The sequence below is a fragment of the Malaya genurostris genome, chromosome 1, assembly GCF_030247185.1.
Source record: "Malaya genurostris strain Urasoe2022 chromosome 1, Malgen_1.1, whole genome shotgun sequence".
NCBI lineage: Eukaryota > Metazoa > Arthropoda > Insecta > Diptera > Culicidae > Malaya > Malaya genurostris.
In genome coordinates this window covers 53,256,014-53,283,203 of record NC_080570.1, presented here as the reverse complement: position 1 = coordinate 53,283,203, position 27,190 = coordinate 53,256,014, and the positions used below count along the sequence as shown (strand labels likewise).

Genomic DNA, 27,190 nt, shown 5'->3' with positions numbered 1-27,190 from the left:
TTCAAAAATATCCGATTTGAAATGAGTTTGTAGTGATCATTTTTGTATGTTACAGTACAATCCTAAGATATTGGAAGATTATTACATACACTTTCTGCCCTAAATCTGATAGTTATCGATTGGTTTTCGAAACGTTATTATAACGAAAATACAATATAGAAAACTTTTTGTTGACTTGAATATTGAGAACACATAATGACGTCGCAAGAAGTATTTGAAACATCAATAAAATATGAATATTGTTTATTGTGGAGCAGGGAAAATCCCACTGGAGCTAGATTAGTTAAAAATTTCTCTTCAACAGGCATAAAACCTCCTCTTCTTTTGCAACAACAGATTACAATGATCCAAATGAACCATAATAACTTGAAACTAAAACTAAATGCAATGATAAGAGAAAAAGCAAAGTCTTGGCGTTACATTCCTTTGGTGGAATTTGGCCTTTCTGTTTCAACAGACTTCGCAGCCGATTCTTAGTGTACAGAATCATTGCATGACTAGTACTATGGATCCTACTGACACTAAGAATCCTTCCAAGTCGGGGCTCGAACATACGACAACTGGCTTGTAAGACCAGCATCCTATCCATTGAACCGCCAACCCGGTAAGATAAGAGAAAACTAATACTAAATAAATTATTCTAGTTACCTATCGAGACAGATAACTGAGAAACAGCTTTTTTAGAAAATTACGAAAATGATGAAAGTCAAATACAATATCTAAGTGTAATAATTGTAGAAGATCTGAACAGTCTACACGAGTTTGTAGTAAATCAGCAACGTAAAATGACCTTACAAACGTCACGTTGAACAGAGAGCAAATGTAGATCAATCAACTAGCACGGAAGACTAGTATCTGATTTGAAATTAGTTTTTGATAAAAAATTATAAACACTACCATCAGGCGCGTAGGGGTTCAAACTCCTCCCGGGTTTTAGGGCTTCAAACCTCTCCCGAAACTTATATTTAAGTTATGAAAACTCTTCTCTATAAATATGACGAATTTCTTGGCAACTCGTTTTGTTGTCCCAAAAAGTCACTTTTCATACTCAGTTTTTTTCGAAATTGATCCATTTTTTTCCAAAGAGATTTTGTCGAAAATAATAAATCCTACAAAAAAGTGTTATACTAGTGATTTTCAGTTAAATTTTTCAAAATATAAATACTGAAAAAAATCCGTGTCCTGCACTGAGAAAAAGCATGTTTTGAAAATTTAAATTCGGTTTACAATTATTGATTTTGATAAAATTATGGTCCAAGATATATTTTTTTTTCTTAAAAACGCCCATCCTACAACATATGGAAGGTTGGCAGGGAGCAACTGATCATCGATGTTGGGAAAAAATTTCATTCAATAAAGAATGGTGATTTTTGTAGGATTGACATCAAATTTTTTAATATTGATTTTTTACAGTGTAAAATTCGATTAGAAATTTTTTCAGTACTTTCATTCGAAAATTAGACTTATTGTGAGAACATCTACAGTACAACAAATTTTTGTAGGATTTTCCATTTTTCTACTCTAATTATTTTATTGTTATTTTTCCTCAACTATTTAAAAAAATGGTTAAAAAAATTCAACGCATCGAATCGAATAACTAAAACCATGTACATTGTGTTCCACGAAAAATTTCGAATTTAAAAATGCAATAATAAAAAAAAACGGTTTGATGTATTTTAATGATTATACATTTATTTGGGAGGTTGATTCATGAAATTCATTTTTTGAAATTTTAATTTTGTGATCTAGGGGTTCTCCATGGGGAATTTGAGAAAACGTTGAGAAAAATTACAAGCGGGTTCTAGCGGTTCATCCGATTTCATAAATTATTTTTTCATATTAAAGTACAATCCTTCCGGTTAATTGTGGAATATAATTTCATTCAAATGGCTGCCTCGACTGGCCTTGCAGTACGCCATACGGTTGGTCCAGTTTTTTAGTACATTCTCGATTGTATGCAGCTTTATTTCAGCTATGGCTGCACGAATGTTGTTGCTTGAATTGTCTCTGGCTGGTCCACATAACACTTATCTTTGACAGCAACTCCTAACGGCGTCATATCACAGCTCCGAGGCCAGTGTTGGTGATTGCCGAAAATTTGACAGAAGCTGCTATATTGCTATCTATATTGTATACAACATTTTCAATCCGGTAGAAGATGCTACAAGAACTCGAGTCTCTCAATGCATGAACCGCGAGAGAATTTTTCTACATTCCTTCGCTCCACTTCATACTCTGAGTGTTTCACGGCCCTTAAAAAAATTACAGTCTGATAATGATCGTTGCTGTGTGGAATTTCCCAAGAGAGTATCGCAAGTTGACAATTATCGCAGAAAATCGAGTCGATGATTCAACTTGATGATTCTCATACTAGGTTGCAATATTTCAAAGCCCTTGTGTGGAGCATTCACAGACATTTTCATAGACACAACTCATACAAAGGTTATATGCACATAGTTAGAATAAGCGGCAATAGTAAAATGATTCTATCGCAATTATCAACTGCCTGTATAGAATCGGATCGCGAAACGAGAATAAGCGACCGTTTGTTGTTCCAGAGAAGATCCCCGCAGCAGCGTGCTAACCTTTGATTCTCAGAAATGTCATCGAGAGAAATACGCTCTCGCACTGGTGTCGATTCTATGTTAAATGAGCCATGCCGGGTTTTTATTGTTGCGATGATTTCCAACTCTCATTGATGGCACTGATTCAATCGTTGAAGAGTTGGGAGTGAACGTTCTTTGTTACGATAAAAGCCATCCTTGTCCGAGGCGGCCAATCAGGAATCAGAACAAATTGGCTCAAATGGCACATTCCCCTTGATATTTGGAGATTTGTGCCTTGCCATCAATTTGTTTTTAGCATCATTTTCCCGATATATAAGAGGGAAGGATTGAAAGGAAATGGTAAGGGTTGGACTAGGAGGATGGGAAAAAATGACGACACAAAAACACATAAAAGCAGAAGTAAATTCTGCACCCCTAAGGGATGCCGAACAATCTGCTGGGGATCACATCTGGTGGAAGCAGAAGTAAATTCTGAACCTCTAAGAGGTCCCAAACAGTCTGCTATTAATAAAACCTCCAACCCCCGAGAGGATTTAGAGATCTTACAAAAGCGACACCATTCTGCACTCCCGGAAGAATGCAGAATGATTCGCAGTATGTACGAGCAGAAGTAAATTCGGTACCCCCTAAAGGATGCCAAACAATCTGCTAAACCCTATTTAAGGTGAATACAGAAAGGATTCATTCACTCCATGAAGAACGATGAACCCTTCTGACTATAGCTCCTTACCACATTGGGTGAGAAACAAGAGAATATCCTTCAATTTTAGCTCCGCATACACAGACTCAACCATGTATGGAGAACCAAAAACCCGGATACGAAGCTGCGTCAATGCGGGGCAGTTACATATCAGATGATATGAAGTACCGTAATCGCATTCACACAAATCACACGAATAATACTCAGCACGTTGAATAGTAGCCATGTGATAATTGAGTTTGCAATGTCCAGTCAGAGCTCTGACCAGAATACTGCAATGATGCTTGGAGAAATGCAGTAGACACTTTGACATTTTCAGATTTAAATCTGGTAGAAATGCTTTTGTCTGAGCGCAAGTTTGCAAGCTGCGCCAGTAGCTGGCATGTTTGGATGCAGCCCAAGAACGAATCTTGTGATTTATCCAACTAGTTGAAAGTGGTAAAGCTGGTTCAGGACCAACGAAATCATTCGTTGCACCAGCTCTAGCCAACTCATCAGCCCATTCATTTCCAGTAATACCAGAATGGCCGGGTACCCATAAGAAGTAAACAGCATTTGAAATGCTGAGGTCCTCGATTTGAGTTCGACATGCGATCACTAGATTAGACCGTGAGTCATTCGAACTGAGTGCTTTTAAGGCTGCCTGACTGTCGGAACAAAAATAAATTCGTTTACCACAGATCCTCTGCTGAAGTGCCGATTGTACTCCACACAGAATCGCGTAGATTTCTGCTTGGAACACAGTACAGTATCTACCAAGTGAATGAGACTGCTCCAGCCTCATTTCACGACAGTAGACACCAGCACCAGCACGACCATTCAACAGAGAACCGTCCGTATAACAAACTATGTGTTCATCAAGTTGTCGTTCCAGACAACCAGACAACCATTCCTCACGAAGAGGATAGCTCACATTGAATGTTTTAAAAGGAAAACTGCATGTGAGAGTTAGGTCACTAGGAGCGAGTAAATACTCATCCCACGTAACCATCGTCATCGAGAGAAATACGCTCTCGCACTGGTGTCGATTCTATGTTAAATGAGCCATGCCGGGTTTTTATTGTTGCGATGATTTCCAACTCTCTTTGATGGCACTGATTCAATCGTTGAAGAGTTGGGAGTGAACATTCTTTGTTACGATAAAAGCCATCCTTGTCCGAGGCGGCCAAACGACATCCGAATTTCCTCTGATAATTCGATCTTCAAAGACTGTGCGCAGAAGATCGATCGTAGCGTTGGCTATGTGGCACGGAGCGCCGTCTTGTTGGAACCAAATGGTGTCCAAGTCTTCCTTTTCAAGTAACGGGAAGAACCAGTCGCTAATCATGGCGCGGTAGCGCTCGCCATCGACCGTGGCGGCGGCTCCTTACTCATTTTCGAAGAAAAATGGCCCAATGATGCCACCAGACCAAAATCCGCACCAAACCGTCACTCTCTGAGGATGCATCGGTTTCCCCATGATAACGTGCGGACTTTCCGTCCCCCAGATGTGACAATTTTGCTTATTAACATACCCGCTGAGATGAAAATGTGCCTCATCCGAGAAAATGATTTTTTGGCAAAAATCGGCGTTTTCTTCAAGCTGATCGCAAGCCCAGTTGGCACTATTTTCACGCGTTCCTCAAGCGTATACACAACCATTTTCGTTCCGTGGAAGGATAAGGTGATTTTTTAAAAGTATTTCAACATCAAACGTTTCTGTTTTTTTATTTGCTGTCTTCGTTCTTATCCAACTGACAGCATTACAGAAAAACAACAATTTGGTTAACCTAAATGTTCATGACAAAATCAACAGATGTGTTACTGTAATCAATAACGTTTAGTAATTTATCAACAAGGGTATTAAATTACAATTGCTATATTTTAATTTTGTAATCTAGGGAAATCTTCATGGGGAATTTGAGGGAACGTTGAGAAAAAAATTACAAACGAGTCCCAGCGAGATAATTTAAAAGAAGAAAAAACAAAAAATGGCGAAATACTTTCAAAGACTTACTAGTTTCAAATACTCCAATTGAATGTCAAACATCATCTTAAATTCTACCAAAGATTTCATGTGAATTTGACGGATTACAGAAAATGTAACTAGTTTAATTCGTTAAAGACTTTCCGAAATTCAACTAAAATTAAGCACATTTGTAGGATTTGGAACAATTAAAATATGAGTGGTGTTTTTTTCCATAATTTTCTTTACCATTCGTCTTCGTATCGCCAAGTGTATTAACAGAGCCAATTAAAGCTGTTCAACAGTTCAACTTGAACCGTCATACTAAAGTAAAACTGAAACTCTACTTGAGCAGTAATTTTAAATTAGATCAGGGGCGCATCAACCAAAGATGCAAGCTGAATTAATAAGTTCCACTAGCACATTCAGTTTAAACTGCTATGCACTGGTGAGCCGAAGACAAACAGTAAAAGAAAATAAAATCGGTCGAGCGCTCTAGGATATTACAGAGCGGTTATTGGAAAATTTTACCAGTGCTACAGTAAAATTCAGAGTTCAGTCTATTTATTAATTTATAAGGTATGCGCACATAACTATTCTTAGGGGAAAGTGTTCGGTTACCAGCACCCTTTTATTTTAAGCGACAACTTCTGACTTAGTGCACATTATGCGGACATCTATACATCAATGGAAAGCTCAAGTCCCTAGCTAACAACTGATTAAGAAACTAAGTTGATTTGCTTGATTGAGAAAGTTGTATTATCAATTTAGTGAAGTGATAAATTTTGGCCATTTCTAAAAAGGTGTTCGATTACCGGCACCTCAAGAAATTTCGCTAAAAATGAAAAAATATAAGTAAAGACTGCAATTATTCTTTTTATTCTTTTCGGAGGCGTTTTGGACATAAGTCTTTCTTGCCTGATGGTGACTTCGCCTTGGATCTCTTGGCCGATGATTTGGATGGTGATGCCTTTGGTGTTGATTTGGCCGGCCTTCCATTGGCTTCGCGGCATTGAATACGTTACTGCAGCCGAATTTATTGGCGTCGTATCCACTAATTAATGGCATTAATCAGTGCATTGAAGTACATTTTCCTTGACTTTGACGATTTGTTTGGAGTCGCCATGGGTAACAGAACCAGAGAACTAAAGTTTTTACTTATATGACGGATGTTTTAAAACTGTCAATTTGTCCATGTGTTGCATAACACCAGACCGGCGTAGTACAATAAGTTTAACTAGCCAAAACAAGCAGATCGCACTAATTTTAAAAAGTCTGTGAATTCTGACGAATGTCGGCATACAATCGCAGTTTCAAAAGTATGTAAAAAGTCTTCAGACGAACAAAGGTTTGCAGGTTAACTACGAAATTTGATAATTTACAGACAAATTTGCAGATTTGGCATCATTGCATATCACTGACAATTTTACACGATTTGACGAAAAAATGGGGTGCCGGTAACCGAGATCGTTAGACATTTTGAAAATGACAGAACAAATCTTTGGTTGCGAAAATTTTGATAGCATCCGGTATTAAATCACGAAATAGATCGATTTCACCTCATAAATATTCAATCCACGCTCCTTTCCGATTAATGCTCTTCAATTTATGATACTATAAAAAAAGTCAGAAAAAACTTTAGTGTTGATTTTCATGCAATTAAAACAAACACAACGTGCTGCTATTACACACATATGACATTTGTCGAAATGATACTATCTGCTTTCTGTCAAAAGTTGTGCCGGCAAACGAACACCTTCCCCTATTTTTTTCGTATGTTAATATAAAGTTGTAACCTAAAATTTAAACGTTTTGCTAACACAAGAGCATTGTTGTAAACAAAGAGACAAAAGAACAACAAGTGAGTGAAGAAAAATTTGCATGGTGTATAAATTCCGTCTATGTCTCATTATGGTTTAAAAAAATTACTGGAAGCTTGTACGCTGTACGTCAAATTAATGGCCACTACGTCACTATGGATAAATAAACAAATGTGAGAGCAGACTTCAATTAGCTTCCTAGTATTGAGTCTTATATTGCATTACAACGTGGCAATGTTGACGATCATATCTAGGTCAAAAAGTACTTGATGTTAGTTATTAAGTAACATGCTTTGACAGGCTATTTGTAGTTATGGTTTTTCTTCTCGTGGAATTCCCAAAAATGTTTTCTACGGGAATCACTCGTCTTCAGCAGCTTTGGATTCAGCTAACCTATTCGCGTCTTTCTTTCAAAGTGTGCTAAGTAATAACTCACCACCTTTGTCAGAATCATTGGAATAGCCTACCGATGTATAATCTGAACTTACCAGCGATTGTGTTCACGGCAAGTGAAGTGCATACTAATCTGCAACGTGTCAATGGATCAAAAGGACCAGGATCGGATGGATTGCCACCTTCATTTATAAAAGAATGCTCTTCTGCCTTAGCTTTGCCGGCTTCACTGCTTTTCAATCGTTCCTTAGCTGAGAGGTATTTTCCGGCGAAGTGGAAAGAAGCTTTAATCGTACCCATTCATAATTTCCCATTCATAAAACTGGTAACGTTCATGACGTCGATAACTACAGAGGCATTTCCATTCTGAGTTGCTTACCAAAAGTTTTCGAACGTATGCTGTTGGAGTATCTCTATCCCGCAGAATAATATGCTATCAACACTGATCAGTATGGCTTTGTCAGAAAACGATCAACAACGACTAATATGATGAACTACGTTTCTACACTGACTGACAAACTCGAAAAACGACAACAAGTTGATGCGTTGTACGTTGATTTCTCTAAAGCTTTCGATTGTGTACCCCATCTGCTCGCAATAGAAAAATTGAGGCGTGGTGGTTTCCCCGACTGGCTGACTGATTGGATTTTTTTCGTATCTCACAAATCGCATAGCCTCAGTTCGTGTAGTATCTATTCTTTCTGATCTTTTCAACATTATATCAGGTGTTCCCCAAGGAAGCCATTTAGGTCCACTACTCTTCGTACTGTTCGTGAATGACCTATGTAGAGAATTATCGTCGCCTAAAGTACTGTATACAGACGATCTCAAATTGTATCGCATCATTACTAGCCTTGTGGATTGCTGTGCCGTACAAATGGACGTTGGCAAAGTTATTGACTGGTGTGACAGAAACGGTATGAGTATAAACATAAAAAAATGCAGTGCAATTACTTTCTCACGATCGCAATCTCCGATCGTATTTGAATACTCTATGATGGCTGCTCCAGTTCAACGCGTTTCTGCTGTCAAAGATTTGGGCATCGTCCTTGATCGTAAGCTTCGTTTCACCGAACAATTATCTCTAGTTACGGCAAAGGCTTACGCAGACTTATCAAACGCAACACCAGAGACTTTGATGATGTGTATTGCCTAAAGACAGTTTACGTCGCTTTAGTACGCAGTATTTTGGAATATGGAGTAATAATCTGGACACCCTACCACAACGTCCACATCGATCGAATCGAACGAGTTCAAAAATGTTTCATTCGATTTGCACTACGACGACTTCCATGGCAAAACCGTCTTCAATTACCTAGCTATGAAAATCGCTGCGCTTTGATTAATCTTCCTACACTACAAAACAGACGAATTTTCCTTCAGCGACTGTTTGTTTCAAATAACATCGACTGCCCAGAGCTTTTGGAGAGATTGCATTTTAATATTCCTGGAAGATCATTGAGGAGAACAGACTTTCTTCGACGATCAGTCCATCGCACACAGTACGGTCAAAACAATCCTATGGATGTTTGTTGTCATCGCTTCAATAGTGTTTATCATTTATTTGATTTTACAATGAACAAAGACGCATTTAAAATAAAAATATTTATGTTAGGTTAATGATAGTAGTTGTATAGTAATAGTCTGTGCGATAATTTTATTTTAATCGAAGACAAATTTAACCCTTATGCACTCGAATGGGTACCCGGGTACCTTTTCGAATTTCAAAATAAGAAATTTCTGAGTTAGGTTTAAACTAAGATTCTGCAATTCGGTCAATTCCAAGAACTAGTTGGACCATAACTTCTCATGCTTTGACTTTTCATTTTACAGTAAGGGGGGTCGAATGGGGGGGCTCAAATTTTTTTTATTACGTAAACACCCGAATGGGTACCCGGGTACCCACAAATAAAAATGCTTGTAACTAAGGCAAATTCCATCCGATTTGAATTTTTTCAGTACGGGTAAATTCAGAAATTTATCCACTTTTCGATGGCCGTGTATATTGCTGTAGTAGGTTCTTCTGGTTCCCGTTAATCCGGATTTCCGTAGAATGTTCCGACACTTGTGTTTTCCACCATAAATGTCATTTACTAATTTGAAACTTTTCCAAACCAGCTATTTGAGAAAGGCCGTACCAAAATGAACCTTTTGTAGAAAAATGACGTCATCTAAAGGGTAGTTGGCCTATTCTGGACTTACTCTCATAGAACGAAAAAAAGGAAATATAAATGAGAACGAAACTGTTTGGGAAGTAACTTCGTGATGTTTCGAAATGTTTGTTGCCAGAATTAAAAATTGTATTGCGTGCTCCTCGCAATAGGCCTGAAGTACATAATAATTTTCAAACTGAAGATAAGAAAGTGAAGTATATAAGGGAACATACATAAAGTACGTCACGCGTTTAGGGGGGAGAGGTTTCAAAAATACGTGACAATACATGGTGAAAAGATTGAGAAATGCTCGACAAAGGGGGAAAGGAGTGGTAGAAAAATTCAAAATTTTATGTTACGTACATAACGGATGCCCCCTGAAATATATAAACATAACAACTCAGCATAGCACTTGATTTCATATAGCAATTCTTAGATAAGATTACAAAAATACGTGAAATCCGTGTATAAATGCCTCGATGTCGGAACTCATTTAGGATATCCGGGTTCCTGGGAACCAGGAGCACCATGTCCATCTTTATGGGTACCAATCCCAAAGAGCTTAAGTTCCTGAATCCAACAGTGCTAAAATTACTTCAATCGGTTGAAAAATGCTCAACTTACAGCGATTTAAAAAAATGGGTACCCGGGTACCCATTCGGGTGGTTAAAGGTGTTTTTTTTTTCGAGTGCACAACGGTTAAAAAAAAAATAAGAGCAAAATCTTCCTAACTACGGATACAACTAAACAAAAAGTTCATATCAGAGTAACCATAAACATGGGTATTCAGTATATATTCAAAATCACACGAGATTTGTTTTCTTTTAACGTGATTTGGCATTTTGCTATTATGGTAAAGCGGTTCAGGAGTAGTATGCAGGAAACAACACCAACATCCCACAGAACCAAAGGACAGCAGTCCTCTGAACACTCCTGAACTTCGTCCATCAGAAGGATATTGAACCATTGTGTAGCAAACCCTTCAGAAACCGAAAGAACATGCAAATAGGGTAACAGAGGTATTTTGGCCCACTTTAGGATTGATTTTATTTTGGCCCACTTTATAAAAATATCCACCAAATATTGTAATATCTTTAAAAACCCCTTCCGCAATAGGTAATTTAATGTGATTAGATGAAATCGATAAAGTTTGTTAGGTGGGCCAAAATATATGAAGTGGCCAAAATACCTCTGTTACCCTATTTAGAAATATTTTACTAAAAAGTAATTCGGAACAAAATAAAAGTAAAACAATTTAGAAAGTAGAGGTACGACGTTTCATGTCTAGGGAGATGAATTCTCGAGTTTCCGCCGTGTTGAGGTGGGGCGGTGTTGCGACACTACGCGTCTACCATTAGTAGTCCAGTGGACGTAAAGTCCATTGAAATCTTGATGAAAATAAACTGACAATATGGGCTAGTAACCCAGGGGCTGCTTCAGACGAAAGGTTAGCTGGACAGTTTTACATAAATATGTCCATTCCCAGATCGTCTAGGGCGGAAACAATTCAGTAATAATGATAAAACACTGCCCCAACCGAGGCTCAGAGGAAGTTGGCATGCGGGAAACAATTTACTTACTTGCATGTGGTACAAAACTTTTCCGTTTGTTCCGTCATCGTTGTCGGTTGCTTTCACCGTCATCACTAGATAATCCGCCGTTGCCAAGTTCTGTGGGAAACACAAATGGTTGAGCATGTAGTTATGAGACTTAAACAGCTAAAGCTAAACAATATTTGAATGAAAATTTTGTTTTACGTCAGAGATTCTATCAAATTTCAAAAGCATTCAAGTTGTTGCTATTGAAATTGATAAGATTCTTCAGAAGACCGGGTATATTTAGTGTTGTGGATGTTAGAACGGTTCTCGGCTAATTTCCCTTACTGAAGTGACTTAGCAATTCCAGTATCAAGCAAAAATTCCAATCCAGATATAAATTTACAAAACAATGTGATCAATCTATTCAACTCAATCCGTTCTATTTGCATTCATGTGCCAGTGGCACTACCAAACCCAGGACAAGTAAACACGTAACGGATGTTACGGCATCAGGACGCGTCCCACAGAATATGTGTCAAGTCTGGCAAACAACTGTGCGCGATAATGAGATTCAATTCCAATAGAATTTTAATGAGAAACTCCATGAAAGCATACAGGACCGAATCGTATTGCGGTGTGCGGTCAAAAACTGCACTGCGTTTGTGGGCAGTTGGGTTTGTTGCGGTGCCGACATCAAAGTGGTACCAACCACTTCACACCGTCCATCGAAACTGGCGATGTACAGAAATGCACCGAACACGAAAAAACCGTTCGAAAATCCAGCAAATCCAACGTCCGGATCTGAACCACCCCTATCTACGACGCGAAAAAGTACGGCCAAAGTCCGGCCGGATGGATTTGTTACCTCCGGAATTTCCACCGTTGCATTGTACAGCGCTGGCATAATGAAAACTGGTCGATGTTGATTGATGCTTTGTATTTCAATCATTATTACGGCCGTATCGCTATGCGGACCGGACCCGAGCCCGTCCCGAGCTTCGATTTCAATTCGATATTGTCCTGCAAACAGAGGAAAAGAGCGATGCATCAGAATTGGGTGTGATGTACTGTCTCGTTTTGCTGTGAATTGCATGCAGCTTTAATTATTCGCGTTAGTTTGGTCGTTACTTTCAACTAAGTTTAATTATTGTTGCAGCTATTAGCGGTAATTTTTTTTTTCTTTTTTGTTGAAGATAATTTCAATTTAGGCTTACCATTCAACCCGAGTAAGCTGACTCCCGGATACAGAATGCCTGAATTGGCATCCAGCCGAAAAGTGTTTTCAATATTGCTGCTAATGATGCTATATTTCACATCTCCTGCTGCGCCTTCATCCGGATCGGTGGCACTGACCTGTTGACAAAAGTAATCCATTTAATGGCTTCATTAGGTCGTAAATTTGAAATCATCATCAGTAAAACAAAACACAAATCTCGTATGATTTAAATACGTGCAACGCCGTTTGAGTAGCGTGGTTGAAACTTTGACCACTTGACCCGGCAAACTTACAACCGTTCTCGAGATTCGACTCGAGAACAAACCATACCTGCAGGATTGCAGCCGGAGGCTTTAGGGCGGCATTTTCCGCTACCGAGGCGTGATAAATTTTCTGCGAAAAGGTGGGGGCATTATCGTTCTCATCCAGCACTTTAATGCTAACCGGTGCCGTTGTCGACCGTCGAATCACATCCGGTGCCCGGTCGGCGGCAATCGCCGTCAAACCAATTTCCGACTCCCGTTCCCGATCCAGCGCCGTGCTGTTGCGTACCGTAATCACACCGGTGTCGGGATCGATGGCAAAATGAGCACTGTGGTCACCGACTAGTGTGTAATATATCTCTCCGTACGGGCCCAAATCAGTGTCCCGTGCCGTTACCGTTCCGACCACCGTTCCGACGGGGGAGTTCTCCAGCACTGCCATTCGGTATTCCGGCTCCTCGAATACCGGATCGTTGTCGTTGGAGTTGGTGATATCGACCGTCACTTCGGCCGTCGAGGACAACCGCGGTATGCCGGTATCAATCACGGTGACGTTAAATCTTATCGTGCTGACTTGTTCGTAATCGATACGAGCCTTACTCCGAATGAGGCCTGAAATGAAGGAAACGAAACTGTCCATGATTGGTTCGAGCATGGTTGTAATGTTGAAATGGCGTTGTTGGCTTTTCCGCAAAGAACGGATATTCGAATTGAAACGAAATTCCAAAAATCAATATGTGCAAACTCAAAACGATTTTTTACGCCTGAATTACCATACCATGCAAGCTCGTACGCAAGTTTAGATAAGTGTTTGCTGGGCCGATCGAGGCACCCCTATAGGCTAATTACTACTTCCAAATGACGTTCCAATTGATCGTTTTCAAATGTTTCACTTTTTATAAAGGCTGGACTATTATCTGAGGCACTTTGAGCAAATCAGCAATCGCTTCTGGGCTCATGCGCTCGAGCTTGCAAACAAAATCGTATGCAACGAAGATTTGTAAAGAATTTTCACTTGTATGCTTTCCACAGCGTCTTTGAAAAATATGTGCTAACTTGGATATCTGTTCTCCGGGCTGGTTCAAGATAATAAATTAACGCTAAACCAGTCTTGATGGCTGAAATGTCAGTCACAAAATGTACTTAAATTTATTGCACTCTCATCTAATCTTCACATTCGAGTACTTCGGAACACCTGTTACTTTACTTACGTTACTTCATTGTAACGGACAGTCTAAATTCAATTGAGGCTTGATGCCGTCTTCTTTTGCGTTTTAAACTGAAAATAACAATTTCCTATCATCGAGTTGATGGCGATAAATCTAGTGGATTTCATTTAAGTATAATCACAAAAATAATTGAATTAATTGGAAAATAAGTGTTTAAAATTTTCTGTTGTTCCTATTTTCTCGCATACTTTGATTAATATGGAATTGAGGGTGCAGGGTTAATGAATATGTCCAGTCCTTAAGGGCTTAGGCCAGTGTGTTTTAAGGCGTTTTAGAGGGCTATTTTCACGCTTCAAATCTGATTTTCGCAGAAACGGTGACGAATATAAATAAACCCAATTGACAATCTCTTAGAGAATAATTTAGCTTATATTATTATCTGTGAAAATTTCAAACTGTTTCATTGACTTTAGCGGTCGGGAAAGTCTTTTTTCTGAAGGAAGAATTGCATAGCTGAAAACGCTGTCTTTCAACTTGTTCTTTGAATATCTCGCCTTCAAAAACATGGATCAAAAATCTATCCTGACAATGTCTAGATAATTTAATTTAGATTCGATAAGTGCATAAAACGTATATGTTGTCGCGATAAAAATGAAGTGAATTTTTTGTGAAGGTAAGTCGATTTCTATGGCGGCGCCATTTTTTCTGCTCCGAAACATGAGGGAGAAATAAAATCGGCCCATAAAAGCAGCCAAACAAACGGTAACTTTATTGGATTTTCTGTGATATTGTAAAACTTGTAACCGAAAATATCAAAAATTTCTTGGCCACCCGGCTACGGCTCGCTCTGCGTATTACATTCCTCTCCATGCTCTCTCGCAAGTGTGCAAAATGACTCTCGGTGTGACCGGGTGGCCAAGAAAGTTTTGATATTTTCGGTTATAAGTTTGACTACATCACAGAAAATCCAATAAAGCTACCGCTTGTTTGACAGCCTTGCTGAGCCGATTTTATGTCTCTCAAATAACATTCACACTAATCGAATCTAAAATAAATTATCTAGACATTGTCAGGATATATTTTTGATCCATGCTTTTGAAAGCGAGATATTCAATGAACAAGTTGACAGATGGCGTTTTCAGCTATGCAATTCTTCCTTCAGAAAAAAAACTTTCCCGACAGCTTAAGTCAATGAATCATTCTAAAATTTTCACATAATAATCTAAACTAATTTTCTAAGAGATTTTTAGTTGGGTTTTTTAGTATTCGACATTGTTTCTGAGAAAACCAGATTTGAAGCGTGAAAATAGCTCTCTAAATCATCCTAAAACACACTGGCCTCAGCCCTCAAGTCGTGCCATCTTGACCGATTTGTACAAGATTAAGTCTGTTTACTAAACCGGCTGTCGTATCGGTCAACGCTAATGTAAAACTGCCATAAACGTCTGTGCAACAAATAGTCAATTATTCGATGGATCTGTCTGCCGATTGTACCGACTAAACCCTACTAACTCGGTGGGATAATAGGGAGGATTTTCTACGGGGTCATTTGGACACCGCCTTCCATGTCTAAATTCGTACACACTGAATCGTACTTAAGTTTGTACACAAGCTCTGTGTACAAGCTTGAACACCGTGTTTCAAACACGTGTACAAACATCACGTTTGTACCTCAGTGGGTTGGAGCTTCGCGCTTTGCAGAATTATTTCAACTAAAATTTCAGAACATAGATTTCAACTTAAATTAGAAACATAAAATCTATAAAATAAACCCTATTTCAAGTGGCTGACTAATGATGCCTTTCTCTTATTACTCATATTCTCAAATATATGGCTATGGGATTCTTCAAAATGCCTTCCCTTGAGTTTCGAGACAAAAAAAATTGTTTGGGCAACAACATACAAGAAATATTTAGAAACCAGCTTTAAATAGTTCTTAGATTACAATTTTAGTTGTTCGAATTTTTTATCGTTAATCATCTCATTAGTTTCAAGAATCCGGTTTGAAGTTTATTTTTTATTACTGAAACTGGAATCGGGTCGGGATATAAACGAAGTTGTTTCGTATGGCCAACCACTAACATGACTTACAAATTAGAATACACCCTTAGAAAATGTTACATCTTCATAGATGCACATAAAAGGAGTTTCGCGATTCACTTACATTCACAATATAAAGCATGTATAGATAAGTCGTATAATTAACTTCACAATTAATTTAGCTGAAGCTTACATCTATATAGACGTAAATTTTATGTTTACATGTTAGTATATATAATATTGTGTCATCACCGAAGAAATTACGGCATACTTGAATTTACGTCAAGCGTAAAATTCATTTTTTCTAAGAGTGTAGTTTTGAGCTTAATTAAGATTTATTTTGCGTTACTTGCATTGTCACACTTAACGATAGTGTGAAAATCGGAAGAGTCATCACCTAGTATTTCTAGAACCAAAAGTCGGATCCGGATAAAGCTCAGCAATTTTGTATGCGATCAAAACATCATTCATTTGAATCTAATAGCGTTTTTCATTGAAAAACACTGGTGGCGTGAATTGCTCTGGTTTTACACTTTCGAGCAGAAATGGCATTGAAACACCACCAGAACATTGCATTTCTGCTCGAAAGTGCAAACCCAGAACAATCCACGCCATTAATGTTTCTCAAAGAAAAACGGCATAAGTGTGTGGAAATCGAACAAGCCTTGATATCGAAGTGAGTTTTGTTTTTCTGTAAATTTCGACCACTATTTCCGGTACTTCCGAAGTCATTATCTTAGGGCCAGTAAGGCTAAAATCAGTTTGATCGGTCAGTAACAAACATGACATGCAAATTGGAAGAGTTTTGACGTTTTTTTGCAGTGTCGCTCTAAATGACGTTTCGAAGTTATTTTGATCACTACGTGGCTTGAACGTTTTGCATACACTTAGATTCTTATGGTCGCATACAAAATTACTAAATTTCATCCGGATCTAGAATTACTGAGTGATGAATCTTCTGAGTTTCACACTGGCATTTGGAGCGACGATGTAAAAAAATGTACAAAAAAAATTGAGCGCACTCAAAACTGTTCTATTTTGTGGGTCATGTTAGAGCTTGGTCATACCAACCATCTTCGGTTAGTGGTAACTTTAGTCCGGTTCCGGAAGTACCAGAAATAGTAATAAAAATTAACTTTGAACCAGAATTACAGAATTAACGGGGTGACTAACGTTGAAAATTTCAAAGCGTTATTTGATGAAGACTCAAATGTTGAACTAAGAACGCTTTAAAACTGGTCTCTAAATAATTCAGTTTTCTAGTCTTGTATGTTGTTTCTCGAACAAACTTTCTTGTTTTTTTCACGAAAGGTATTTTGAAGACTCCCACAATAATATATGTGAGAATATGAGTAATGTGAGATACAGATAGGTGATTTTGAACATGCTTTCTAATAATCATTTATTTCTTCTTGATTTCAAGTAGCAAATTTCTTCAATAGATACTACAAAAATACTTACAAATGGTTATTTAGTCTTATCATGCTAATTTTCAACCGTGACATGGATGTAATAGAACAACCATATACTATACAATTTTCAGGAAACGACGTTAGAACACTATTTTTACCTGGAGCTGTTAGCGGAATATATTCAATAGTTTCACGATTTATGTACCATTTAATTCCACTATTTCACTGTCACGTTATTACACTTTCACAAAGTCACTATACTTTAATGAAGCATAACAAACGTTACAATACAGATACGCGTATTTCGGAATGTTATTTAATAAGTTTGTTAAAACTTATGAAACCGATACACTGAAGAAGGATGTAAATAACATTCCGACATACGCGTAACTGTATTGTAACGTTTGTTATGCTTCATTAAAGTATAGTGACTTTGTGAAAGTGTAATAACGTGACATTGAAATAGTGAAATTAAATGGTACATAAATAGTGCAACTATTGACGTTAGAACATTTAATGAGCATAAGTGAAAAGTAGTACACATCTAAAACTTCAACCACCAATATATCAAAACAGTTTTTATTCGAATCGTTGATCGCCTCGTGCGCAAACTCGATGTTTAAACATATGTTCAAACTTAAGCTCGCGCACTTGTGTACACCTTCGGTGGACGGTTTTTAGGATTGTAGCAAATCTGGGTACAAGCACGTGTGCAAGTTTAAAATGCACTTGCGCACGTAAAATTGTACACAAGTTCAACGTGGTGCATGTTTGCTTGAAGACTGAATATGTCCAAACAAATTTTAGTTTTTGAACGTAAAAATATGCAATCTTTGACAAAAGTATGGTTTTAGAAAATTAAAATATATTTGTAGAATATTTCAACATTCTTAGGAATCATTGAAATCAGTTTTGTTGGCAAAACTTGATTTTGAGGGTTTATATCTTTCTGCATGTTTCCATGCTTTGCTATGGTTTAAAACTTTTCTGAAAATATCAACTCTCTATCTAGTAATGTATGCAAAATAATGTTGTCGTGAATACGACTTACTTTATTAAGAAGCGCCTTTTCAAAATCTACCTCGTACAGTAATGGATAGAACTTAATCTTGAATAGCTCTTGTTGTACTTCGCCCAACAACATAATTTTTTTCTGCAAGCTGTCGGAAATATGATCAGAAATTTGTGATTAAATTCTCAACAGTGTGAGAGAAACATAAATAACTCACTAATAGTACTGTACTTATAAAGTCACTATTTTCACAGTTACTATTTTCACAAAACTGTACGTTATAATACAGCTACGTATTTCGGAATGTTTTTTATATCCTTCCTCAGTGTATCGGTTTTAAAAGTTTTTTTGTATAATTTTCTTTCCAATTATAGAGGTTTCAACCTTACGGTTATTCACCTCTTCGGACCAGAAAAACTTTCTGACCCTATGTGCGGGGTTGGAAATCGAACCCAGGCGGGTTGCGTGAAAAGCATCGACTTACCCATCACACTATACCCGTCCCCATTTTGTATAATTCAAAAACAAAATTTTCTAAAACTTGTGGAAACAATGAGGAAAACTCACCAAGCTTGCTTGCCTTTTTTGCACTGGGACGACGGTTTTGAGGTAATCTCAGGAGAAGCGAGTAGTCACCTGTAATCAGCAGTAGCCAAAACAGATCAGTGCCTTAATTGGAGTTCAGAATTCGTATCCAGAATTCTCATTCTGGAACAAGTATTCAGAATTCCGAAACAAAATTCATGATATGAATGCTAAATCTGAATTTTGGAATTAAATCTTAGATCTGAACCAGAATTTGAAACTGACATCAGAATCTGAATTGAACTCCTGATTCCAGTTTCTGAGTTCATTACCCTTATTCAGATTAAGCATACTGGAATTGCATTCAGGAACTTGGATTCTGGAACAAGATTTTGGAACTGGATTCCGCACTTCAAGTCAGGTTCGGAATTCAAGTTCAGTATTCAGTTCTAAAATTAAATTTGGATCCTGAATTGTGAAAATGAGTTTAGATCCAGAATTCTAAAACTAAATTTACGAACTGAATTCTTGATCTGGATTCCGAACCTGAATTTTGCAAACTGAATTCGGAGCTGATCCTATGTTCCGAATTCATACTTCAATATAGATTCTCTGTTGAAATTCTAGAAGCGAAGTAGTAAAAGTTGTACAATTAACACAATCAATCAACTAATAAGAACGATTATTTATATTCGGAGGTGTGAAAGAAGCATGTTTGTTTTGATCGTATTCACGTCCCACAGTTATGTCTCTGATATCATCCACCCGTCTTTTTTAACTCACTTCTAGGTGGATTAATGACAACTTTGATTATATCAAAAGAAGCTGCAAAGTCCATTCGTGCTAAATGATATTTTAAAAATGATAATATCTTAATCAAAATGAAAAAAAAAAAACGAAGCTTTAATTTTGAACAAGATATACTGGCCATACCATACTGACGAAGATGTTTTTAGAATGAATCTTGATTTCAAATCTTCTAGTAAAAATGGTCATAACATTCTACTAAATTCTAAAATTCACTTGCAAACACTCGGTAAATCATCGCTTGTTTTTTGAAAAGCATAATAAAATGAAAGTCTTGTTTGTATGAGGTCACACTTGTAACGGGAGCGGTACATTACACCGGTACTCGCCGTCATTGCACCGGAACTGTTTCACCAAAAACCATTTAGCCGAAGAATATTTCACCGAAAGCCGTACACCGAATTGGTCATTTTGACGAAAGACAATTGCTAAGACAATTGAACGATTCGGTGCATCCTTTTGACAAAGCTGTATTCTGTGATATGACGCTTTCGGCGAACTTGTTTTCGGTGACTTTCGGTGGAATGACCGCGATCTGATCTTATGATCTTATGATCATTTTTATGTTTGTTGTCGAAAATTTGAAAGACTTGTCAGTTAGAATCATATGTAAACACAGAAGCCATTCTGCAAGAACCTGGGGTGGAATCATGTAAGGTGATTATCACCAAGTGATTATCACTTTTGAAAATTTGGAATCACGTAAGGTGATAATCACCTAGTTCTGTCACCACTGCTGAGAGGCGAGGCTAACATCACTATCAAACGTTGGCATCACGTAAGGTGATAGTCACCACGATTTAATCACCTTCATGTCAAAATGGAGGTGATAGCAATTTAGTTATCACTTTCAGTAGTGATTTGATTTTTTGAGAAGTGGCTTTATAAATTATTGTCCGTTAGGAGAATTTTAAGCCACTGATATAAAAATAACCTACCAATATTGGTCGGAGAGGATAATTTTTTTAATGAAATTCGTACTCATATTGTGTCAAAATTAAATACCAAAATGAAAAGTAACTTAGTTTATATAGTTTAAAGAATTCATAGAATGAACGGTAGTATTTATCAATTAAATCAATTCATTTATGTTATAATTATTATTTGAAGGAATATCATTGGGGTATTCGTAAAATCAAAGATAAATTGCTTTCTGGAAAAGTGATAAGTTTATGAATGTAGACATCTCCTGTTGCACATAACGTAACATAAAAAAATCTATGCTAACATTTTCAGTAGAATTAGATGGCCGTGACTTAGTAAGCGACATATCAGTCTCGTTCAATTGAACGAGTAAAAAAGATTAAACTGCGTTCTTAATTTTCTTCTTGTAAGTTGAACTAAATAAGGCAATATTTTTGAACAATTAGTTGCTGCTAATCATAGTGGATATTCGTAGTACCGGTGGGTAAAATTTCCAAAATGGAGGTAGCATTTGAAAGCTCTGTGAAATGCCATAATCGTAAAGTGAATGAAAACTATACAAGAAATTATTTAACGGATCTTTCTCATTCGAGAGGAATGCCATTCGTTGTGAAACATCAAGAAGATCTAACAATTCGTGTCATTTCAAAGCTAGCAAATTTATCCCAAAGAATTGACTGTGACATTGATTTCCATTGAAAAATAAAAATCGGCGCTAAATTAAACCAACAAGTGATTTTTTTATTTGTTTGTGCGCAGGTAATTTTTTTCAACGTTACTCTTCGATCCATACAAATCATCATTGATAAACATGACTCGAATTAATGAAAAAAATTGAAAACTAAAGGAATAAAACTTTAGATTTTAAAATATTATATGGGTATACGCCACATTCATGTTTTACTCCTGAAAAATTGACGTTTCTTGACAGGTGATAAATGGAGTGAAGTTGGCTCAATCACCGGTGATGGTGATAGTAAAAGTGATCACCTTCGGTGATTCCAAACATTCTGGTGATCACCTCGTTATCACCAAGAGGTGATAGTCACTTATCACCTTACATGATTCCACCCCTGGCTATAATTCATTACCGCCGTATAGCAATGCAAGAAGAGCTCCGGCGAAACAGCACATAGCATTGCGTAAAAAAACAATGAAAGCATTTATCAATCTAAACAACTAACAATGAAAATCATATCTAATTCGTAGCTCATCTAAGTTATAACAGTTTGCAGAACAAAAAAAGACTCAATGCACGAATAATTGGAAAGGATAAACAAAACGTGTGGAGAAATATCGCACGATTTATTTGCCATATTTTTACCCAGAGTAATTCCAATAGCGAAACATCTCGAAGAATAGTGTTAAACAATCTCAACAGGCACTCAGTTCATTTGTAAAACTAAATTCTGTGAAATAATCATCAATCCTCGTCCTACCATCAGGGAAGTGTAGGATAAAAACTAGAATATATTGATGACTGGGTGTGACTTGTAGTTGGCCTCTGACATGTGTTCAATCATTGTCTCACAATAGTAAAATGGGTTCAACAAGTCTTGGGAGGTTAGTAAGTTCAACTTGTCATCTAACGTTCTCCAATCTGTCTCTCGTTGGGTATCGATTGATAGTTGAGCTTCGGGTTAATTCTAACTTTACACCACATCACATGAAACTATATGCACAGACTAACAGACAGGACACTCAAATTAGATTCTTTAACCATATAAACGGTCATTTCGAATATTCCTTTAGTTGGGACAGTACTCGCATATGTCATGATAGCGCCACGTTACCCTATCAAATACATCCTGTCTGTCATCTTGACTGTATTGATTTGTATACCTCCATGCGAATTTCATGCAGGATACAGATTAATTACATATTGCCAAAACTATATACAGAATTTTGCCTACTTCTCATCCTACAACGCAATACAAAATCGAACCCGTTTTGTTACAATATTTACTTTCTTCTGGTCTGCCGTCACCTAATTTCGGGTGAAAACTACCAACACAATAAAAAATAGTCTAGATGAACAACGTTGAGTCAAATAAATGGTTACCTTCCAACGTCGCGAAAAAGTTAAATATATTATCGACGTAATGCAATAATTTATTGTGACGATTCATTATCAAATATTTTGATGAAATCTGGCAACCCTGCAAGCAGCTGATCGGTGCTGACAAACGAGGGGAAACCAACTAGTAAAAAAACTTTTACGTAACACAAGGGGTATAGTAAATAGTTCGCGCAGTATAATATAGGTGGAACTAGTGCATCACTAAAAATGATTTTTATAAGAATTAACTCATACTGTCATGTCTGTTAGTCTGTGCTATATGAATCATAGAAAAATCAACGTATTTCGATTACAATCCGACAGATATTTTGTAAGTTCGGCAACACGGTAGCTACTTTTAGGCTCAAACTGGTAACCCTATCGACTTTTTATAGATATCAGTATCGGTAAATTCTCGGTCAGCTCTCGACTGACTGTCATCATTCGATAGCACCAGACAGGATAATGTGGGAACATGAAAAACTAATATCTGATAAAACCTGATGTCACTAACCACATTTCGATGTGTCAATATTCAGCCACCGAGCCTGGGCTGGTAAAGCCAATTGGCACTGACACTGTAGTATTGCTGTTTGTGGCAGCAAAAATGAATTTCATCCGAATTATAAACGACATGGATGTAGTTTTAAGTACGGTACGAACCAATTTGCATTGTAATTAAAAATTCATCTCACTCGAAACTGAATTTCCTAATAGAAAAAAAAACAGTAGATAGGACAATTTATTTATGACTAAAATTTTGAATCTTTAGGTAGCAGTGCCACTACAGAAAGTGATTAACCCTGGAATAGCATATAGAAAGGTTCGCATTATGTTTGCATAAACTACAACAAATTTAGTTGGGGTTGATTTCGCAAAATGCGGGTCATAGCCGCGGGCAAATACTGTCAACGATTGGTTTCGGTGCTTGTAGACAGCACATTTGAGCGTATAATCCCGGGAACAATGAAACAATTCTACCATATTACCGCTCTCAAACAGTACTAATGCAAATCAAGCACGGCTCAACAATTCGCGGGTTATGAGAATTGGGTTCGGTTGATGTAAACTTCTGAGAGTCTGAATGGCAGTGCTGTCATTGGTTTCTTGAAATTCAATTATGTGACTAAAAAGAAAAAAATACATGCTCTGTAAAAAAAGTTTAATAATTGTGCTTCAGATTTACGTTCACAGAACAAAAGTTATATCAGTGGTAATATCCCATGTAACAATTCGAATGCCTAATGGTTTTGATTATAATTTATAGAAGTTTTGTAATTGATTTTTCAATTACTACCTGTTTTATGACAACTGTAATAAGTGTCTCTTTTGACAAGTAATATCTTAGTTTTTAAAGCTTCTTTACGGAAAACCCTCCAATCAAAAAATTACGATCTCGCAATTTTTGATTTTTGCAGTTGTTGTTTTATCCAATAATTAGTTGATTCAACCAATTTGCTATTAAATTTGCACATATTGATGTAGTTGAAAATATGTTGTTTTTAATGCTGTCTTATGTCAAAAACAGCACAAAGCAAAACAAAAATCGCAATGGAAAATCAACCATTACTTTAGTTGAAATTCAAACGCGTTTCTTAAACATTTTCATGCAAACGAAATTCGCTTATTATACGTTTGTAAAACTCGTGAAGAGTAACTTTTGAATGATAGTAAATTAATGTTTATCATAACACTAGTTGTCAGAATATTAATGTGATGATAAATTATCTACATCTTTTCTGCTCTGGTGTTACAAGAAGAAACGATTGATATGAAAGTGCTATGCACAGAATTGATAGCCGTTAGAGATATTGCAATTAACAAAACGTGTTTAACCAAAACTAGAACCCAGTGAATTGTATGCGTTTTAATGAAATTAATGAATAAGCATCACGTTATCTTCAAGTCATGTACAAAAATTGTATGAACAAAGTGATTAAATTGAAAATGTTCAATATTCATTCATATCATCTGTTGAAACTGTAAGTTGCAATGGCTCCAAAAATAAAAATCAGTGCATTCGGTTCGACTTTTTGTTCGTAAGTACACGGAACCCATCGCGATCGTGAAACAACCAAAAAACTACTAATGTTTTTTTTTTGCGAAAAGACCATAATTAGGTTAAAACCGGGCCTACATAAAACTTATAAAACTTAAACTAATGTTTTTCTGAATTTGATTGGTTAAAATTTGGTACAACTAATCGATTGTTGTTTTTTCTAAACTGTCATTTTTGATTTTCGATCAACAAAAGATGCTGTCAGTCAAGACACACATCTTTCAATTTGATTTTAGTTACAACAACAGACCTTGTTTTTGATTTAACAGTTATGTGTTATCGGTTTTAATTGTTTTAGATATTACGATTAGTTATTTCAACTTAAGCAAAATTATTGATTTTCAAAGACAATAAAATATTCCTTATTGATATACGTTCTGATTTTTGCCTTTTTTCAGCTTGTAACAATAATAATAATAATAATAATAATATTAATAATAATAATCAGCCAGTGAGCTGTGGTAGACATTTTGACTCTATAGAAAGACGGCACATTAAAGGCCTAAGAAAATAAGACTATGCTAGAGCTGACGTCCGGATACTGAAGTTGATGAAAAAGGATCCTTTTATTGCATCTACAGGTATCCAAGGATGGCTTTTGTCGTATCAAAGAACGTTCACTGGCAACTCTTCAACGATTGAATCAGTGCCATCAAAGAGAGACGGAAATCATCTCAACGACAAAAAGTCGGCATGGCCCATTTAACGTAGAATCGACACCAGTGCGAGTGCGAATTTCTCTCCATGACATTTCTGAGAATCAAAGGTTAGCACGCTGCTGTGGGGATCCTCTCTGAAGCAACAAACGATCGCTTATTCTCGTTTCGTGATCCGATTCTATACAGGCAGTTGATAATTGCGATAGAATCATTTTACTATTGCCGCTTATTCTAACTATGTGCATACAGCCTTTGTATAAGTTGTGTGTATGAAAATGTCTGTGAATGCTTCACACAAGGGTTTTGAAGTACTGCAACCTAGTATGAGAATCATCGACTCGATTTTCTGCGATAATTGTCAACTTGCGATTCTCTCTTGGAAAATTCCACACAGCAACGATCATTATCAGACTGTAAATTTTTTTAAGGGCCGTGAAATACTCAGAGTATGAAGTGGAGAGAAGAAATGTAGAAAAATTCTCTCGCGGTTCATGCATTGAGAGACTCGAGTTCTTGTAGCATCTTCTACCGGATTGAAAATGTTGTATACAATATAGATAGCAATATAGCAGCTTCTGTCAAATTTTCGGCAATCACCGACACTGCAGGTATCTAGAAGAAGTTTGGACTGCAAGTGACTAGGACTATCCGAAACCGTTTGATTGGCTGTAAATACCGATCCCGTGCTTGCAGCAAAACGCCGTTAGGACCGAGACGGAGTCGTATGTGACTTGTTATCCCTAAACGTTATCTCAAACAAAATGCTGCCGAATTTCTCAGAAATGTGTTGTGGAGTGACGAATTTTGTCGGATCGATATTATGTAAGACGTTCTAGAAATATTGAGTTCTCTTCACAGTACACGAAAAAGATGGTGTTAGTCTTCTGTTTTTTGTCTGTTTAAATTCTAGAGGTCTTAACACCTTAAGGTCATTCGTGCTTTCAAGAAAAGCGTGTTTAAAGTTCATTGTCTATAAAATAGAAAGGAAAAAAGTATTTTTCTAGGGGGCGGGTAGTGTTGGTTATTACAAAACATTTCAAGAATATTTGTTACGGTAGGTCTAAGAATTTGACAAAACTTTCTTGAAACGGCTTACTATAAAAAAATACAAAATACCCGCCTCTTAATCATAGTTGATGTTGGACTTATTATTATTTTATCTTTTATTTAGTCCCAGTTCTAACCCATATTTGTCGTTCGCTTTATATGCTTCATATGGGCACAATTTCAGTTTCAGCAAGCCAATGTTACTCGTATTCACGTCAATCCGGTTATGTCTAATATTACCCACTCACCTTTTTTTACCAGTAGTTTGTTAGGAAGGTGGAAGAGGAGACTTAAGTAACACAACAGAGTCTCAAATATTGGAAAAATAAAAGTTTGCTTCATTAAAATGTTGGTTATGATTAGCCGTAAAGCGGTGGCCACACCCATCTGACACCGATATGTGAGCACCAGCCATTTGAAAGTATTCGCGACTCTCAAACTGTGAAAATTATCTCCACTTGACATCCCAAAACACTGTCTACTGTATTTTAGGTAAACCGACAAGTTATTGTGAGAGAGTCGACCCAAAATTCACTAATTTTCGTGCACTAAACAAGGTAAACGCGTAAAACAAATGTATTACTGTTTGTTTGTTTACGTTGCAATCAGCTGATTTTGAGGTTCCGATTTTGATCTCATCAAGATGGCGTCGTGACAGGGGGCCGGGTGGCTACGACTGACAAGCAAAGGTTTTTTAAAAATATGATTAACAAATATTGATGCTAATCCAGAAAAAAAGGTCAGGCAGGAGTTTTTAAACTACCACTAAATTATTCTTCTAGCAGCTCATGAAAAATCATCGATTGGTTCAATGAAATTTCGATTATCAGTTCCAAGCGTATTCACGTCCGATCGGTTGTGGCTTTGACATTACCCACCCAC

The 27,190-nt window shown here is 37.0% G+C and overlaps 1 protein-coding gene across 5 annotated transcripts in view; it reads right to left on the bottom strand.

The window, feature by feature from the left end:
• The window catches only part of LOC131439540 (cadherin-87A), a 764,232-nt gene that overhangs the window by 15,101 nt on the left and 721,941 nt on the right, over positions 1 to 27,190 (bottom strand). For all 5 annotated transcript variants that reach the window (XM_058610700.1, XM_058610709.1, XM_058610716.1 and 2 more), the window contains 4 exons: positions 12,663 to 13,207; positions 12,331 to 12,469; positions 11,982 to 12,136; positions 11,159 to 11,248 (listed from right to left, as the gene is read on the bottom strand). In XM_058610700.1, coding sequence (XP_058466683.1) covers positions 11,159 to 11,248; positions 11,982 to 12,136; positions 12,331 to 12,469; positions 12,663 to 13,207 — 929 coding nt within the window. The remainder of the gene's footprint in view (positions 1 to 11,158; positions 11,249 to 11,981; positions 12,137 to 12,330; positions 12,470 to 12,662; positions 13,208 to 27,190) is intronic.